The 18,079-nt window shown below is 46.4% G+C and overlaps 1 protein-coding gene and 1 non-coding gene across 2 annotated transcripts in view; both read left to right on the top strand.

Moving 5' to 3' along the window:
- Positions 1-10,714, top strand: part of LOC140717444 (uncharacterized) — a 37,062-nt gene extending 26,348 nt beyond the window's left edge. Inside the window, exons 10-12 of the mRNA XM_073031042.1 lie at positions 6,381-6,479; positions 7,765-7,802; positions 9,124-10,714. Coding sequence (XP_072887143.1) covers positions 6,381-6,479; positions 7,765-7,802; positions 9,124-9,198 — 212 coding nt within the window. The 3' untranslated portion in view covers positions 9,199-10,714. The remainder of the gene's footprint in view (positions 1-6,380; positions 6,480-7,764; positions 7,803-9,123) is intronic.
- On the top strand, positions 471-634 carry LOC140722710 (U1 spliceosomal RNA). Its single transcript, XR_012097723.1, has one exon. It is a non-coding gene; the product is annotated as a U1 spliceosomal RNA (small nuclear RNA).
- Positions 10,715-18,079: the final 7,365 nt, after the last annotated feature.

Here is an 18,079-nt window from a genome sequence, read left to right as displayed (position 1 = left end):
GGCTGTGAGCGGACGGGAGCGGTTGGAACTCGGACAGCCGGGCATCATCTATGGAGGGGAATACATGCAGGATTTCTGAGGGGTCCCGGGCTGAAACGTCGACTGTTTATTCCCGTGCATAGATGTTGTCAGATGTGCTGAGTTCCTCCAGCATTTTGTGTGTGCTGCTCAAGTTTTTCAGCCTCTAGTGCAGAATCCCTTGTATTTGCTGTTGTGAATGGAACACCGATGTCTGGCGGGCAGCTTTGGAACGGCAAGGCGACTTCCATTTAAGGAAGATATGCAGATAAGGGCGTAAAGAAGACAATAAATGTTGAAAAATAACACTAGTTAGGAAAGAGTCGAAGGGTAAAATGTGAAGCTATATTGTCCTTCTAGGCCATCTGTGGTTAAGATGAAACAAAGTAGGGTTTGCAATGGTGACTCGTATTGATGTTAAGGCTGGCTAGATGTGCGGGAGGGTAGAAAGCATACTTACCTGGCAGGGAAGCGTCGGTGATCAGGAGGGCCTAGGATCCAGGATGAGGCTATCCCATTGCACTTGGGGTGTGCTGACGCCTGCGATATCCCCAAATGCGGGATACTTGACTGCATAATTTGTGGTAGTGGGGGACTGCGTTCGCGCTGTCCCCTGATTAAAAAAAATAGAGCTAGTCTGTGGACATTAGTCTGTTTGTAACTACTTTGCTATCCACTAATTTACGTTACTGCTGCTGCTACGTAAAAGCGTAATAGGCCTATCAGTGGTGTAAGGTACTCCTTCCCTCTGCTAGCCTTCTTGCACCCTTGGACAAAGCTTATCCTCCCCCACCCTGATCAAGATTAGAAAGAATTTTAGAGATTAATTAGGCCATTCAGCTCATTGGGCCACGGGCAGCAACTCTGCATATCACAAGCAATGCACACAAAATGTTGGGGGAAACTCAGCAGGCCAGGCAGCAGCTATGGAAAAGATTACAGTCGACGTTTTGGGCCAAGAATCGTATCACAAGTCCTGGCTTTGCAACCACTGACACCAGGCAGACAATCTCGGAAACTGGCTGGAAGCCCAAAAAGAGTTTATTTGTCACATATGCTGGGAAAGCATTAGATTATGATTCTTTTTACATCTTGGCCGCATTCCTATGGCAATGGCAAACCACTTCTCTAGAAAAATTTCCCAAGAACAATTATGGTGATAGATGGAGAAAAGAAAAAGAACAACAGTGTGAAGGAGGTATTAATGGAAGACCATCATCACACATGTCATATGACACGCACCATGATAACTTCTCCCTTGCAACCCCATTCTCTTTGTGACCTTTAACATTCTGCCTAATTAAGAACGTATCATATGAACATTGAAAACCTACAGCACAACACAGGCCCTTCGGCCCACAAAGCCATGCCAAACATGTCCCTACCTAGGCTTACCCATAACCCTCTATTTTTCTAAACTCCATGTTCATCCACCAGGAGTCTCTTAAAAGACCCGATCGTTTTCGCCTCCACCACCGCTGCCACCGGCAGCCCATTCACCACTCTTTGCTTAAAAAAATCTTCCTCCTGACATCTCCTCTGTTCCTACACCCTGAAACTATGCTGTCTCGTGCTAGCCATTTCAGCCCTGGGAATAAGCCTCTGACTATCCACATGATCAATACCTCTCATCATCTTGTATACCTCTATCAGGTCACCTCTAACCCTCCGTCGCTCCAAGGAGAATAGGCATGCACCCCAATGTAAGCAATGACCTTGTAAATCTCCTCTGCACCCTTTCTATGGTTTCCACTTCCTTCCTGTAGTGAGGAGACCAGAATTGTGCACTGTACTCCAAGTCGGGTCTGATCAGGGTCCTATATAGCTGTAACATTACCTCTCAGCTCTTAAACTCAATCCCACAATTCATGAAGGCCAATGCACCGTATGACTTCTTAACCACAGAATCAACCTGCAAAGCAGCTTTGAGTGTCCTATGGATTCGGGCCCCAAGATCCCCCTGATCCTCCACACTGCCAAGAGTCTTACCATTAATACTATATCCGGCCATCATAATTGACCTACCAAAATGAACCATATCACACTTACACAACACTAAATTGCTGGTGGAATGCAGCAGGCCAGGCAGAATCTATAGGAAGAAGTACAGTCAACATTTCGGGACGAGACCTTTCGTCAGGACAAACTGAAAACAGATAGTAAGAGATTTGAAAGTGGGAGGGGGAGGGGGAGACCCGAAATGACAGAGAAGACAGGAGGTGGGGGGAGGGATGAAGCTAAGAGCTGGGAAGTTGATTGGCAAAAGCGATACAAGGCTGGAGAAAGGGGAGTATCATAGGGCGGAAGGCCTCGGGTAAGAAGGAAACGAGGGGCATTAACGGAAGTTAGAGAAATCAATGTTCATGCCATCAGGTTGGAGGCTACACAGACGGAATCTAAGGTGCTGTTCCTCCAACCTGAGTGTGGCTTCATCTCGAACACTAAATTCCACCAGCAATTTAGTGTTGTGTTCTTGAATTTCCAGCATCTGCAGATTTTCTCTAGTTTACACCTCACACTTATCTGGGTTGAACTCCATCTGCCACTTCTCAGCCCAGTTTTGCATCCTATCTCTGTCCCTCTGACAGCCCTCCACACTATCCACAATGCCCCCAACCTTTGTGTCATAAGTAAAATTACTAAACTATCCCTCCACTTCCTCATCCAGGTCATTTATAAAAATTACACAGAGTCGGGGCCCCAGAATAGATTCCTGAGGCACTCCACTGGTCACCGACCTCCAGGCAGATTATGACCTGTCTACAAGCACTTCTGTGGGCAAGCAAAGCAATGTCCATCCCATGCCTCCTTACTTTCTCAATAAGACCATAAGACTTTGGAGCAGAATTAGGCCATTTGGTGCATCGAGTCTGCTCCACCATTTACTCATGGCAGATCCTTTTCTCCCCTCCTCAGCCCCACTCCCTGATGCCATGTCCAATCAAAAACCTATCAAGCTCCGCCTTAAATACACCCAATGACCTGGCCTCTTACAGCTGCCCGTGGTAACAAATTCCATAAATTTACTGCCCTCTGGCTAAAGAATTTCTCCACATCTCTGTAATGGACACCCCTTTATCCCGAGTCTGTGTCCTCTTGACCTAGACTCCCCACCATGCTTTCCACATCTACTCTCGCTGGGCCTTTCAACATCCAAAAGGTTTCAATGAGATCCCCCTTCAGCCTTCTAAATTCCAGCTAGAACAGACCCAGAGCTATCAAACATTCTTCGTATGTAACCCTTTCATTCCCAGAATCATCCTTGTGAACCTCCTCTGAACCCTCTCCAATGCCAGCTCATCTTTTCTGATATAAGGAGCCCAAAACTGTTCACAATACTCAATGTGAGGCCTCACTGGTGCCTTATAAAGCCTCAGCATCACATCCCTACTCTTGTATTCTAGACCTCTTGAAATGAATGCTAACATTGCATTTGCCTTCCTCACCACCGACTACCTGCAAGTTTACCTTTAGGGTGTTCTGCACAAAGAGTCCCAAGTCCATTTGCATCTCTGATTTTCAAATTTTCTCCCCATTTAGAAAACAGTATGCACATTTATTTCTCTACCAAAGTGTATGACCATGCAATTTCCAACATTGTATTTCATTTGCCATTTTCTTGCCCATTCTCCTACTCTGTCCAAGGCCTTCTGCATCCTATCTGTTTCCTCAACACTACCTGGCAATCTTCCTACCATCTGCAAACTTGGCAACAAAGTCATCTATACCATCATTTAAATCATTGATATACAGCATAAAAAGCTGTCCCAACACCGACCCTTGCGGAAACCACTCGTCACTGGCAGCTAACCAAAAAAAGCATCTTTTCTTCCCACACACTGACTCATACCAATCAGCCAATACTCTAATCATACCAGTAACTTTCCTGTAATACCATGAGCTCGTAACTTGGAAAGCAGACTAGTGTGGCACCTTGTCATCCACTGCATCCCTTTTATCTATCCTACTTGTAAACTCCTCAAAGCATTCCAACAGGTTTATCAGGCAAGATTTCCCCTTAAGGAAACCATGCTGATTTTGTCCTATCTTGTCCTGTGCCACCAAGTACTCCATAACATCATCCTTAACAATTGACTCCAACATCTTCCCAACCACTGAGGTCAGGCTGACTATCAACCTCACTTAACATCGACAGGGTTCAACATAGCATCCTTTTCCAGAACTTCTTTGCAAAGCATAGTCCATGCAGAGATGGGTGATCGCCTCACACTCATCACAGTCCTGAGGGATTGGAATGAGAACCCTGCAGCATAGAGATGATCTGATAGGGAGAGGCTCCTTGCTCTAGCAGCCAAGTGAGGTGTTGTTGTGTGCTGAGCTCAGGCAGAGAAGCGTTCTGCCAGACACACGTGATTTAGCCTCTCTTGCCAGGACAATACTCTCATCCCAGGAATTAATCTGCCTCCAATTAGATCACGTCCAGTGCTATGATCTCCTGACTTAGGTAAGGGCAATAGAACACTTTTTCTTCATTTCCTCTGGGATCACAGAACACTGCAGCACAGGAACAGGCCCTTCAGCCCATCTAGTCCCTGCCAAACTGTTATTCTACCTCATAACCTGTACCTCGATCATATCCATGTTCTTACCCCAACCTTCTCTTAAATGTTGAAATTGAACCTGCATCCACCACTTCCTCTGGTAGCTCCTTCCACTCTCTCACCACCCTCCTGCTGAAGACGTTCCTCCTCAGGTTCCCCTTAAATATTTCACCTCTCACCCTTAACCTGTGACCTCCAACTTGAATTTCACTCTCCCTCATAATTTTGTGTACCTCTGTCAAATCTCCCCTCACTGTCCTACACTGCAGGGAAGAAAGTCCTAACCTATAACTCGGGCCCTCAAGGCCTTACAACGATCTTGTAAATGTTCTTGGCACTCTTTCAGTCTCTCTTATAGGTAGGTAGGTGACCAGAACTGCACACAGTACTCCAAATTAGGCAGGCCTCACCAGCATTTTGTACAACTGCTGTACTCACCCATTTAATACATGACCACCGATGCACCAAGGCTGACACCAATCCTGATCTAAATACCTCTGCAATCTCCTCTGCTCCGAGGAAAGCACTTTACTCAATCTCGCCCCTGCAGTCATTTTACTGAATGCCGACTGCTCCCCTCCCAAAGCCCTGCCGTCATTGCTGAAATCCGGACCCATCGCCTGGTTGTAGTCAAGCCAGTGTTTTCTAAATGCTCATTAGGTGTCCCCTTTCCTGTACTCTCTGTCTATATTGATAAAGCCCAGTATCTCAAATACAGTCCGGCGTGCAACACTTGGCACAGTCTTCCAATCAGAAGCATGTCTTTCCACCGGCATCTACTGCCTCCTGTTACCAGGCCAATGCTGGAATCCAGTTTGACAGCTTTCTTCAGATCCTGCTGCATGTGCCTTAACCTCCTGATCAATGGGTCAAAAGACTCAGTTATGCTCTTATCTCTTATGGTCTGCCACAGCATGAATCAGGACCCACCAGCTTGGTTAGCCTCATCAGTAAGTAAAGCAGATTCTGTTTGCCGGTGGAGTGAAGCACCAGATCCTCTGTCTCTGGGCTGATCCAGACTTAGAGAAGAGAGAGCAGCAGAGGGTGGGAGGAGTGGAGGGAGGAAGAGAAGGGGGACGAGGTGGAAATGAGAGATATTATAATTATTGGCCCCTATCCCAGATTCACCCACTGCCACACAATTCCCCATCTCTCTCCTGCTCTGCCCCTACCTTTGGGTTTCCCTTTCTCCCTCTAATCAATTTCTTATTCTCTCTCTGCTCCGCCTCTCCTCCTCCTCACCACATCTCCGCCCCAGTCCAATTTCCTTTCTCCCTACCCTTTCAGTCAAACCCTCAGCCCATCTCTCTCTCCCTCTCCTCTCTTGCCTCTCCCCCACCATCCCTTTGCCTCTGCTTGTCCCCGACACTCCACTTCTCCCCGTGCTCCATTTCCTAATCTCTGCCCCGAACAATCCCCAACTCCTTCCCCAGTATCCCTTTCTCCCTTCCCCACCGGCACATCCCATTCGCTCTCCTTTTTCTGATTCCTTCTCTCCCAGTCTCCCCTGCTCCTCTCCCCTCCTCCCTCCCGTGTCCACCTCCCTACCCATCCCTCTACCCTTATCCCTCCTTCATCATTATCATTTTCCGTGCACACAATTGATGTGTTACAAATGTTAACATGCTGATTTCCAGTTGGGTTTTCCATGCATGTTAATTGTGTATATTTCCTTCTGCTAACTTTAGTCCTGTTGTATATTTGTAAGTTTTACAGTATTAAAGCTGATGTTGAAATTGAGTGTCTTTGGGGATACTTGGCATAAACCCATTCAGTGAGCCCTCTCTTATACAATTTCAGATAAAGGTTGTCACAGCCGCACTCTGACCTGGGGCACGTTCCTCGCATCAACAGCTGTGATTGGATTGATTCACTCCGTGTTCTTTGCAGTGTGTCACTGTGAGTATCAAATGCACCAAAGCTTTCAGCCGTTCGATCACAGTCTAAAGAACTCAGTCACAGTGAAAACTTAGCACGGTTTCTCACCGACACTTCAGTTTCTGAAAGGGAGAGAGTCGTGGGGAAATCTCCAACACGTTTCTCCGTCTGTCTGTCTCTCTTCCTTACTCCGTCTCTCCCTGTCTCTGCCTCTCTTGCTCAATCTGTCTGTCCCTCTCTTTCTGTCTCTCTCCATTTCTCACTTGCTCACTCATTTCCACCCCTCTCTACCTCCTTCCTGGCCGTTCCCTTTCATTCAGGAAGTACTTTCATCCAGATCTGTGGGGTTCTGCTGAAAAAGTGATTGGTTTATTGTTGTCACATGTACTGAGAGTGAGAAACCTGTGCTGTACAATGTTCATTCAGATCACATTATTATTTTTAATCAGCTTTATTTCTTGCATCCTTCACATGCACGAGGAGTAAAAATCTTTAATCCAGAGGTCCCGTCAGCACTCACTGTTCAAACTCAGCTGTGAGGAGAAGCTCCACCAAAATAGACCGAAATAAGAGCAAACAAGAGTTAAACATTATTTTATTGAGGCTGGAATTTAAGTGGAGAGAGGGAAGGGGTGGGAAGAGGGGAGGAGAGGGGTGGGAAGGTGAGAGATTGAGGAAGGAGAGGAGAGGGGTGCGAAGTGGGAGAGAGGTGGAGGGAGAGTAGGATAAAGGATGAGTAATGTTAAGAATCCATACTGTCTCTCTGTCTGTTCATTTTAAACGTTTGGGACCTTGTGGATCATGTGTGGAAGGACTGATTGTTGTAGATCTGCTGCAGCACAGATCCAGGGAATGATAGTAAATGGGAATGAGATAACAGATCTGTGCAAAGCCTCGGTTTCCGAAGACCAGTAACATGAAGGCGGCTCCCAGTGCAGGTCAGGGGCCTATATCCCGATTCCGTGGCGTCAGAGCACAGGGGTTCCCATCAGTAAAAATCACAGTCCGAGGGAGCAGAATTTCCCTGTGGGAGACACCTCGGGTGGTTACTGTGGGTAACACGGCTCTTCCAGTGATGGTTTAACTTTCTGTACTATCTGACCTGGGAGCTTCTCCAGTCTGTAATCCAGAGGTCCCGTCAGCACTCACTGTTCAAACTCAGCTGTGAGGAAAAGCTCCACCAAAATAGACTGAAATAAGAGCAAACTAAAATTAAAAATTATTTTATTGAGGCTGGAATTTAAGTGTAAATAATCTGGCAATATTCTGTATTTATAATTTATGAAAGATATTTTGTTCATTATAGATCATCGAAACAAGGCACAGACAGGAGACAGTAAACAGGTAATTTTTATAATAATAATTTCTCCTGCTTTTTAGTGTGGTGTTCCAAGCATGGTTTGATAAGTTCACTGATACCCCCTCCCTCTCTTACACTCACATGTTCACACTGTCCATAAAATCCTCTCACAGTCTCCTACACACTGTTGCACCCAGAGAAAACCTTTAGGGCCATTTTCGGCAATTGTACAAAACGTGATTGGAATTTGCATAAGCATAATTTCTCTTACTGTTTCATTGCTTCTATGTCTGGGCATATTCTCCACATAAATTATGGACATTAATTATCCTTACCACCCCACCCCACCCCACCCCACTGCTACCCCCCAGTCTGGAGTTGCACAGTGTGGCTGGTTTGGTGTCCTCGTTTTGCATCATTTGTTCAGTCCAACTTGCTGCCTCTGTGGCCTGTGTCACCGTGGTTTGAGTCTGAATGTTCATCATCAGGTAATCTGCACCCTCATTGTGGGCAATATAAGGATGGGGGGCAGGTGGTACTGAGGAAGCAGGGAGTCTGCAGAGGACTTGGAGAGATTGGGAGAGTGGGAAAAGGGGTCAGATGGGATACAGTGTTGGGAAGTGTATGGTCATGCACTTTGGCAGAAGAAATAAAGATGCAGATGATTTTCTAAAGAGGAGGAAAATTCAAAAATACAAGATGCAAAAGGACTCGGGAGTGCCTAAAGGATAACTTCCAGGTTGAGTCGGTGGTGAGGAGGTAAATACAATGTTAGCATTCATTTCGAGAGGACGAGAATATAAAAATAAGATTGTAATTCTTAGGCATTGGTCAGACCACATTTGGAATATTGGGTGAGCAGTTTTGGGCCTCTTATCTAAGGAAGGATGTGCTGACGGTGGAGAGGGACCAGAGAGGTTCAAAAGAATAATCCTGGAAATGAAAGGGTTAACAACGGAAGAGCATTTGATGACTCTTGGCCTGGACTCACTGGAGTTTAGATAATTGAGGGGGGATCTCGTTGAAACTTATAGAATGTTCAGAAACCTAGATAGAGTGGATGTGGAGAGGAGGTTTCTACAGTGAGAGAGAGTAGGACCAGAGGGCACAGTATCCGAACACAAGGATGTCCCTTTAGAACAGAGAAGAGGAGGGATTTCTTTAGGCAAAGGGTAGGGAATCTGTGGAATTCATTGCTGCAGACAGTTTGGTAAATTTAAAGTGGAATTTGATAGGTTCTAGGTTAGTAAGGGTATCAAAGGTTATGGGCAGGAGGCAGGAGAATGGGGTTGAGAGGGATAATAAATGGAGGCTTAAATTTTGCCCCTATGTCTTACGGTAACAATTGCAATTTGTCTATTCCAGCTGATTGGGGAAACGCATGACCTGGAAGCTGAATCAAGTTATGAAGTTGAATCCAAGAAGGCTCTGGTTGTTTAGGCTGGACACAACAGTCTTCACTTGCTGATCTGAGAGGATGATGTTCTCTGTTTTCCTGCTATTAACTCAAGCTTGAAATACTTGATGTTGTCAGTTTTGAGTAAGCTTATCCTGGGTGAAGGGAATATTGCAAACAGTGTCTTTTCTTGGTTTCCAGAGAGAAACTTTCAGCCTGACAATCCAGCATCACTGTCCTTAATGCTGGAATGATAGGTCTAGATTCCATGAAGGAATAAAGGGGCTCACCCACCCCAGCATCCCATTCACCCAGAGGGTACAGGGACTCACAGCCGGCAGTCTTCCAGGAATAATGTTGACAGAGTGTGCACCCCACCAACACAAGCCTGCTCAACCTTCACAAGTTGGAATGAAGAAGGCTCAGGTGATGGAACCTTAATGTACACAATTATTAAAGAGATGCAGATAGGGTAAACAACCCAAATATTTCTTTTCCCCAAGATAGTAATGTCAAAAGCAAGATGGTATGGGTGGAGCTGAAGATTTTCACAGACAGGGTGGATGATATAACAAGATCATAAGGAATAGGTGCAGGAGTAGGCCATCCGGCCCATCGGGCCTGCCCAGCCACTCAATAAGATCATGGTTGATCTGTCCGTAAATTCAGCTCCATCTACCTGCCTTTTCTACATAACCCTTAATTCCCCTACTGTGTAAAAATCTATCTAACTGTATGGTAAATTTATTTAGTGATGTTATGGGTCCACAGTTTCGATTCCGGTGGATGTCACATGATATTAGTTTTGTTTACTAAGTGTGATGTATCTATAGTCTTGTTTGCTGGAAGCTTGTAGTTTCAATTCTTGGGATGTCACGTAGTTCACTGGGAATTCATGACTTTGTTTCTGTGAGAGTCACGTGATGACGTATCCGCAACGGTATAAAAGAGTCACAGTCGTTTCGTGGGCAGTGGTTCGTTGGAGTCGCTCGGTAAGGGGTCAATGGGAAGAGAGTGAGAGTGAAGATTGCAGGCTTCGAATGAACCCAAAGGATTGTGGTTAGTCGGCAGCACGCTGTGCATTTCGAAAGTGGCTGACGTTTCGTAAAATCCCTACGTAAATTGTGGCACACACTTCTGGTTAACCCCTGCATGGTCTTGGGTGTTGTGTGGAGACCATTTCGGCGAAAGGGGCATTCCCTGTCAGTTACTCTGTGAAATCTCACTCTTTTTGGACTCTTCGAAAAAGCACCCCGCGGCTGCAAACTTTGGCAACTGTTTCTTCGAGATCACCTCTCTGCTGTATTGTGAATCGACAAGATCGACTCTCGTGTATCGTGAACACACAAATCTCTCCTCTCACACATTTCATGAATCTCCATGACAGTTTAAATTGACACTCTAAGACTGTGCTTGAGTAAGACTTTAAGAATTGTTTCTAAGTTTGATTCTTTAGGAGCTATAGACGCATAATACCGTAAACTTCTGTTTAAGATAGCCGTTCATTTAATGTTCTATATTTCTGCATAAATGTTAATAAATTTAGTTGTTTTGCAATAATTCCCCAACTCCGTTCTACATTTATTGTTGTTGGTCCATAACAGTGAAGAAGCCTCAACTGCTTCCTTGGGCAGAGAATTCCACAGATTCACCACTCTCTGGGAAAAACAGTTTCTCCTAATCTCTGTCCTAAATCTTTTCCCCTGAATCTTGAGGCAATGTCCCCTAGTTCTAGTCTCACCTACCAATAGAAACAACTTTCCTACTTTTATCGTATCTAGCCCTTTCAAAATTTTGTATGTTTCTATAAGATCCCCTCTCATTCTTCTGAATTCCAGAGTATAGTCCCAGATGACTCAATCTCTCCTCATAGGTTAACCCCTTCATCCCTGGAATCAACCTGGTGAACCTTCTCTGCAATGCCTCCAAAGCCAGTATACCCTTCCTCACACGAAGTAATCTGCAGATGCTAGAAATTCAAGCAACACCCACAAAATGCTGGTGGAATGCAGCAGGCCAGGCAGCATCTATAGGGAGAAGCACTGTCGACATTTCGGGCTGAGACCCTTCGTCAGGACTAACTGACAGAAAAGATAGTAAGAGATTTGAAAGTAGGAGGGGGAGTGGGGGAAATGCGAAATGATAGGAGAAGACCAGAGGGGGTGGGCTGAAGCTAAGAGCTGGAAAGGTGATTGGCACAAGGGATACAGAGCTGGAGAAGGGAAAGGATCATGGAATGGGAGGCCTAGGGAGAAAGAAAGGGGGAAGGGAGCACCAGAGGGAGATGGAGAACAGGCAGAGTGATGGGCAGAGAGAGATAAAAAGGGGGCGAAGGGGGAAGAATAAATAAATCAGGGATGGGGTAAGAAGGGGTGGAGAGGCATTAATGGAAGTTAGAGAAGTCAATGTTCATGCCATCAGGTTGGAGGCTACCCAGACGGTATATAAGGTGTTGTTCCTCCAACCTGAGTGTGGCTTCATCTTGACAGTAGAGGAGGCCAGGAATGGACATATCAGAATGGGAATGGGACATGGAATTAAAATGTGTGGCCACTGGGAGATCCTGCTTTCTCTGGCGGACAGAGCATAGGTGTTCAGCGAAACGGTCTCCCAGTCTGCGTCAGGTCTCACCAATATATAGAAGGCTGCACCAGGAGCACCGGACGCAGTATACCACACCAGCCGACTCACAGGTGAAGTGTCGCCTCACCTGGAAGGACTGTCTGGGGCCCTGAATGGTGGTGAGGGAGGATGTACAAGGGCAGGTGTAGCACTTGTTCCGTTTGCAAGGATAGGTGCCAGGAGGGAGATCGGTGGGAAGGGATGGGAGGGGGAACGAATGGATAAGGGAGTCGTGTAGGGAGCGATCTCTGCGGAAAGCGGAGGGGGGAGGGAAAGATGTGCTTGGTAGTGGGATCCTGTTGGAGGTGACAGAAGTTACGGAGAATTATACGTTGGACTCAGAGGCTGGACGGGTGGTAGGTGAGGACAAGGGGAACCCTATCCCAAGTGGGGTGGCGTGCGGATGGGGTGAGGGTAGATGTGCGTGAATTGGGAGAGATGCGTTTGAGAGCAGAGTTGATGGTGGAGGAAAGGAAGCCCCTTTGCTTAAAAAAGGAAGACATCTCCCTCATCCTGGAATGAAAAGCCTCATCCTGAGAGAAGATGTGGTGGAGATGGAGGAATTGCAAGAAGGGGACGGAATTTTTGCAAGAGACAGGGTGGGAAGAGGAATAGTCCAGACAGCTGTGAGAGTCTGTAGGCTTATAGTAGATATCAGTAGATAAGCTGTCTCCAGAGATGGAGACAGAAAGATCAAGAAAGGGGAGGGAGGTTTCAGAAATGGACCAGGTAAATTTGAGGGCAGGGTGGAAGTTGGAGGCAAAGTTAATGACGTCAACGAGCTCAGCATGCGTGCAGGAGGCAGTGCCAATGTAGTCATTAATGTAGCGAAGGAAAAGTGGGGGACGGATACCCCTATAAGCTTGGAACATGGACTGTTCCACAAAGCCAACAAAAGGACAGGCATAACTGGGACCCATGCGGGTGCCCATGGCTGCACCTTTGGTTTGGAGGAAGTGGGAGGAGCCAAAGGAGAAATGATTGAGAATAAGGACTAATTCTGCTAGACAGAGGAGAGTGGTGGTAGTGGGGAACTGGTTAGGTCTGGAATCCAAAAAGAAGCGGAGTGCTTTGAGACCTTCCTGGTGGGGGATGGAGGTATTTAGGGACTGGATGTCCATGGTGAAAATAAGGCGGTGGGAGCCAGGGAACTTAAAATCAATGAAAAAAATTCAGAGCATGAGAAGTGTCACGAACATAGGTGGGAAGGGATTGAACAAGGGGGGATAAAATAGTGTCGAGTTATGCAGAAATGAGTTCAGTGGGGCAAGAGCAAGCTGAGACAATGGGTCTACCTGGACAGGCAGGTTTGTGGATCTTGGGTAGGAGGTAGAAACGGGAAGTGCGGGGTGTGGGAACTATGAGGGTTGGTGGCAGTGGATGGGAGATCCCCAGAACCGATAAGGTTGGTGATGGTGTGGGAGACAGTTGCCTAGTGCTCCTTAGTGGGGACATGACAGCGGGGTAAATAAGAGGAGGTATCGGCGAGTTGTCACTGTGCCTCGGCCAGGTAGAGGTCAGTACGCCAGACTACAACAGCACCCACCTTATCAGCAGGTTTAATAGTGAGGTTGGGATTGGTGCGGAGGGAGTGGAGAGTAGAGCATTCAGGAGTGAGGTTGGAAGTGGAACAAGGTGTGGTGAAGTCGAGACAATAGACAGTAGGTGCAGGAGTAGGCCATTCGCCCCTTCTCCCAGCACTGCCATTCACTGTGATCATGGCTGATCATACACAATCAGTACCCTGTTCCTGCCCTCTCCCCATATCCCTTGACCCCGCTATCTATAAGAGCTCTATCTAACGGTTGATGTCGCGTTGGCAGTTAGCAATTAAGAGATCCAGAGCAGGCAGAAGACCAGGGCGGGGTTTACATGAAGAGGAGGAGGGGTCATCGGTGGGGGTGGCAGAGTCCTTGTCGAAGAAGCAGGCTCGGAGACGGAGCCGGCGGAAGAAGAGTTCAGCGTCATGGCGTACACGGAACTCGCTGAGGTGTGGGCAAGGTGGGACAAAAGTGAGGCCCTTACTGAGGAACAAGCACTCTGCCTCAGAGAGTTGAAGGTTGGACGGAATGGAGGCTGGTGGTGTCGGTGGATAGGCGAGGGTTGGGGTGAGAGGAAGATGGATCTTCTGAGGGCCCAGGAGCTGATGATGGGATCTGAGGGAGAGGGGATTGCCAAGTGGTGGTGGGGGAAGGGAAGATGGGAGTCACAATCACAGCATGTGAAGATCCGGCCTGGAGTTCAAAGCTGGAGTCCCAGTTGGAGGCTGCGCAATCGCTTTGAAGGTGTCCATGGTCGTTGCAACCCACATTGATGGCGCAGGAGTCCGGGTTTTGAATATGCTTGGGTTGCTGGGGTAGCCCAGATCGACGGCCGGGGCAACGATCCTTCCTCAAGAATGGCGACTGGAACTGCATACAATACTCCAGGCGCGGCCTCACCAGAACCCTGTATAACTGCAGCATGACCGCCCTGCTCTTGAATTCAATCCCTCCAGCAATGAAGGCCAAGTGTCCATCTGCTTTCTTAATAACCTGTTGTACCCGCAAGCTAACTTTTTGCGATTCATGAAAAAGCACTCCAAGTCCCTCTGCATAACAGCATGCTGCAATCTTTTACCATTTAAATAATAATCTGCTCTTCTTTTATTCCTTCCAAAGTGGATGATCTCACATTTACCAATGTTGTATTCCATCTGCCATACCTTGGCCCACTCACTTAACCTATCTTTATCCCTCTGCAAAGTCTCCACATCCTCTGTACAATTTGCTTTTCCACTCAGTTTGGTGTCATCAGCAAATTTTGCTACACTACACTCAGTTCCCTCTTCCAAATCATCAGTGTAAATGGTAAACAGCTGGGAGTTCATCAGAGGTCAATTCCGACATCATCTGCAAGGGGTCTGTGGAATATCTGGGTTTTCCCCGAGTGCTCCTGTTTCCTCCCAAAGTCCAAAGACATATGGGTAGGTTAACTGGTCATTGTAAATTATCCTGCGATCAGGTCAGGTTTAAATTGGAGTTGTCAGTGGTTTCTGGGTCAGTGAGGCTCAAAGGGCTGGAAGGGCCTATTCCGTGCTGCGTCACTAAATAAATAAATCTCTGGACTGGCTCTCAAGTTCACGACACTCTGACTCAGAGCTGAGTGTGCTGCCCATTGAGCTACAGGTAACCGGATCCCGTCTGATCTGTATCACTGAGAGAAGAAAGGGGCTCGATTTGCTGTTGCTGGTTTGTTCTGTTGCTGTTGATATTGTTGCTGGTGTTAGTCATAGAACACTACAGCACAGAAACAGGCCCATCAGCCCATCCAGTCAATGCAAGGCCATTAATCTGCCTAGTCCCATCGACCTGCACCTAGATCATGGCCTTTCTATGTACCTAACCAAATCTTTCTTAAATGCTGAAATTGAAACCACATCCACCAGTTGTGCTGGCAGCTCCTTCTACACTGTCACCATCCTCTAAGTGCAGATGCTCCCCCTCCTGTTCACCTTAAACATTTTATCTTTTACCCTTAACCTGTGACTTCTAGCTGCCATCTCAGCAAACCTAAGTGGAAAAAGCCTGCTTGCATTTACCCGATCTAAAGTCCTAACCTATTCAACCTTTTCCTATAACTCAGGTCCTCAAGTCCCAGCAACATCCTTGTAAATTTTCTCTGTACTCTTTCAATCTTATTACACAGTCGGCACAACATTCTGGGCCAAAGGGCCTGTAATGTACTGTAGGTTTCTATGCTCTATCTTTCCTGTAGGGAGGTGACCAAAACAACACACAATACTTCAAATTAGGCCTCACCAATGTCTTATACAACTTCAACATAACATCCCATCTTCTGTACTCAATACATTGATTTATGAAGGCCAATGTGCCAAAAGTTTTATTTATGACCCTATCTGCCTGTAACACCACTTTCAAAGTATTATGGACCCATATAATGCCCTCCTGCTCACCATACAAGATCTACCTGGGTCGGTCTTCCCAAAGTAAACACCTCACATTTGTCTCCATTATATTCTATCTGCCATTTTTCAGCCCATTTTCCACCTGGTCCAGATCCTGCAAGCTTTGATAGTCTTCCTTGCTGTCCACTACACCACAGTCTTGGTGTCATATGCAAGTTTGCTGATCCAGTTCACCACATTAGCCAGATTGTTGATATAGATGACAAACAATGATGGACGCAGCTCCAATCCCTGCGGCACTCCATTAGTCACAGTCAGACGCAACCATCATACAACCATTCTCTTAGCTTCTCCTGCGAAGCCAATGACTAATCCAATATACTACCTTATCACGAATTCCAAGCAACTGAATTTTTCTTGACCAACCGTCCATGTAGGACCTTGTCAAATGCCTGACAACATTCTCTTCATCAATATTTCTGGTATCTTTCTCAAAAACTCTGTGTGATTGGTTAGACATGACTACCATGCACAAAGCCATGTTGACTATTCCTAATCAGTCCTTTATCTATACAAATACTTATAAGCATATCCTGTCCTTTAAAATACCTTCCAAGTACTTTCCCAATATTGATGCTAGATTCACCAGCCTATAATTTCATGATTTATTCTTAGAGTCTTTCTTAAACAAACATCAGCCATACTCCAACCCTCCAGCTCTCCACCCATGGATGAAGATGTTTTAAGTATCTCTGCTAGGGCCTCTGCAGTTTCTGTACTAGTCTCCACAGGGTCCGATGCAACATCAATGCCCTGTGGATCTATTCATCCTAACTTGCCTCGGGACAGCAAACACCTCCTCATCTGTAATCTGCAAATGGTCCATGACCTCGCTAGACTCTGTGGTTCTTTAAGGTTGTTATAGCTGGGGGAGGTCGTGGGGATAAGCTCCCACTACCTGTTAAATGCTTTCAATGGTGTGCGTCTCAACCAGCCTCTGAGAAACAAGTCCAGCTCTTGGCCTTCACGTGTGGCTTAGCTACTAATCCCAGCAGAACTGATTCTACTGACAGGAGGAGAAAAGGCGGGTTACTGGTGTCTTAAAACTAGTTGCTTCAGGCAGATGGGGCGGTCAGCTGTGGTTGGCAGCTCACTTAGGAAAACACTGATCTCAAATCTTCATTTCTTTGTTGCTATACCCACTCATGTGTAAACTTTGAAGAAAAGTCCGGAGCTGGAGTCCCTAAGGCAGTCCTGCACTGAGTTCAACGCTGAATGGCATCTCCTGCGATGTCGCTGGTACCGAACTGCAGGTCGCGGTCATTCCTTTGGATTCATCAGCTCCGTGGAGAATCCTGTTCTCCATATCACACTGCCTTGTGTACCATGTAGACAGCTGGGATGCAGTATCCATGGTTGACAGTGGCCAGTGGAGGGCCCCAGTTACTATCTGTGTCCATCTCCTGTGTAAATGCAGATGCCAAGAATCCATTTAAAATCTCCCCATATCTCTGACATTTCCACACAAGATGAGCTCACCAGTCTGTACTGACAGAGCACTGCCATCACATTTTCCGTGACGAGTAATCCTACCCTTCCTCCTTTAACCCCTCCCACCCTATCACATCTGAAACTACCGATCCCCGAAACATTGAGCTACCAGTCCTGCCCTCACTACAATGTCATAATTCCACCTGCTGATCCATGCCCTAAGCTCATCTACCTTTCCTACAATACCCCTTGCATCGAAATAAACAACATTTGTCCCACCGTGCTCAACCTTTTGATTCCTGACTTTGTACGTAGGCTGAACATCTTTCCCCACAACCACTCTGTTCTGGTGCTGTGGTTCCCATTCTCTGAAACTCTAATTTAAACTCCCCACCATGCAGCACAAGCAAACCTTCCCACTGGGAAATTAGTCCCCTCCACTTCAGGTGCAAACTGTCCCTTCTCTACAGGTCCCACCTTTCTTCCAAGAGAGCCCAATGATCCAAAAATTTGAAGCCCTCTCTCCGGCACCAGCTCCTCAGGCATGATAAACTGTATGATCTTCCTGTTTCTGGCCTCTTTGGCAAGTGGCACGAGTAGCAATCCTGTAATCACATCCATGGAGGCCCTGTCCTTTACCTTAACATTTACAGTGGCATGCAAAAGTCTGGGCACCCCTGGTCAAAATTTCTGTTACTGTGAATAGCTAAGCGACTAAAAGATGACCTGATTTCCAAAAGGCATAAAGTTAAAGATGACATGTTTCTTTAATATTTTAAACAAGAATACTTTTTTATTTCCATCTTTTACTTTCAGAATAACAAAAAAGGAATAGGGCCTGAAGCAAAAGTTTCGACATCCTGCATGCTCAGTACTTAGTAATACCCTGTTTGGCAAGTATCACA

Source organism: Hemitrygon akajei, chromosome 2 (assembly GCF_048418815.1).
Source record: "Hemitrygon akajei chromosome 2, sHemAka1.3, whole genome shotgun sequence".
NCBI lineage: Eukaryota > Metazoa > Chordata > Chondrichthyes > Myliobatiformes > Dasyatidae > Hemitrygon > Hemitrygon akajei.
Note: the sequence above shows the minus strand (reverse complement) of the source record. Positions and strands in the feature narration are given on the sequence as shown.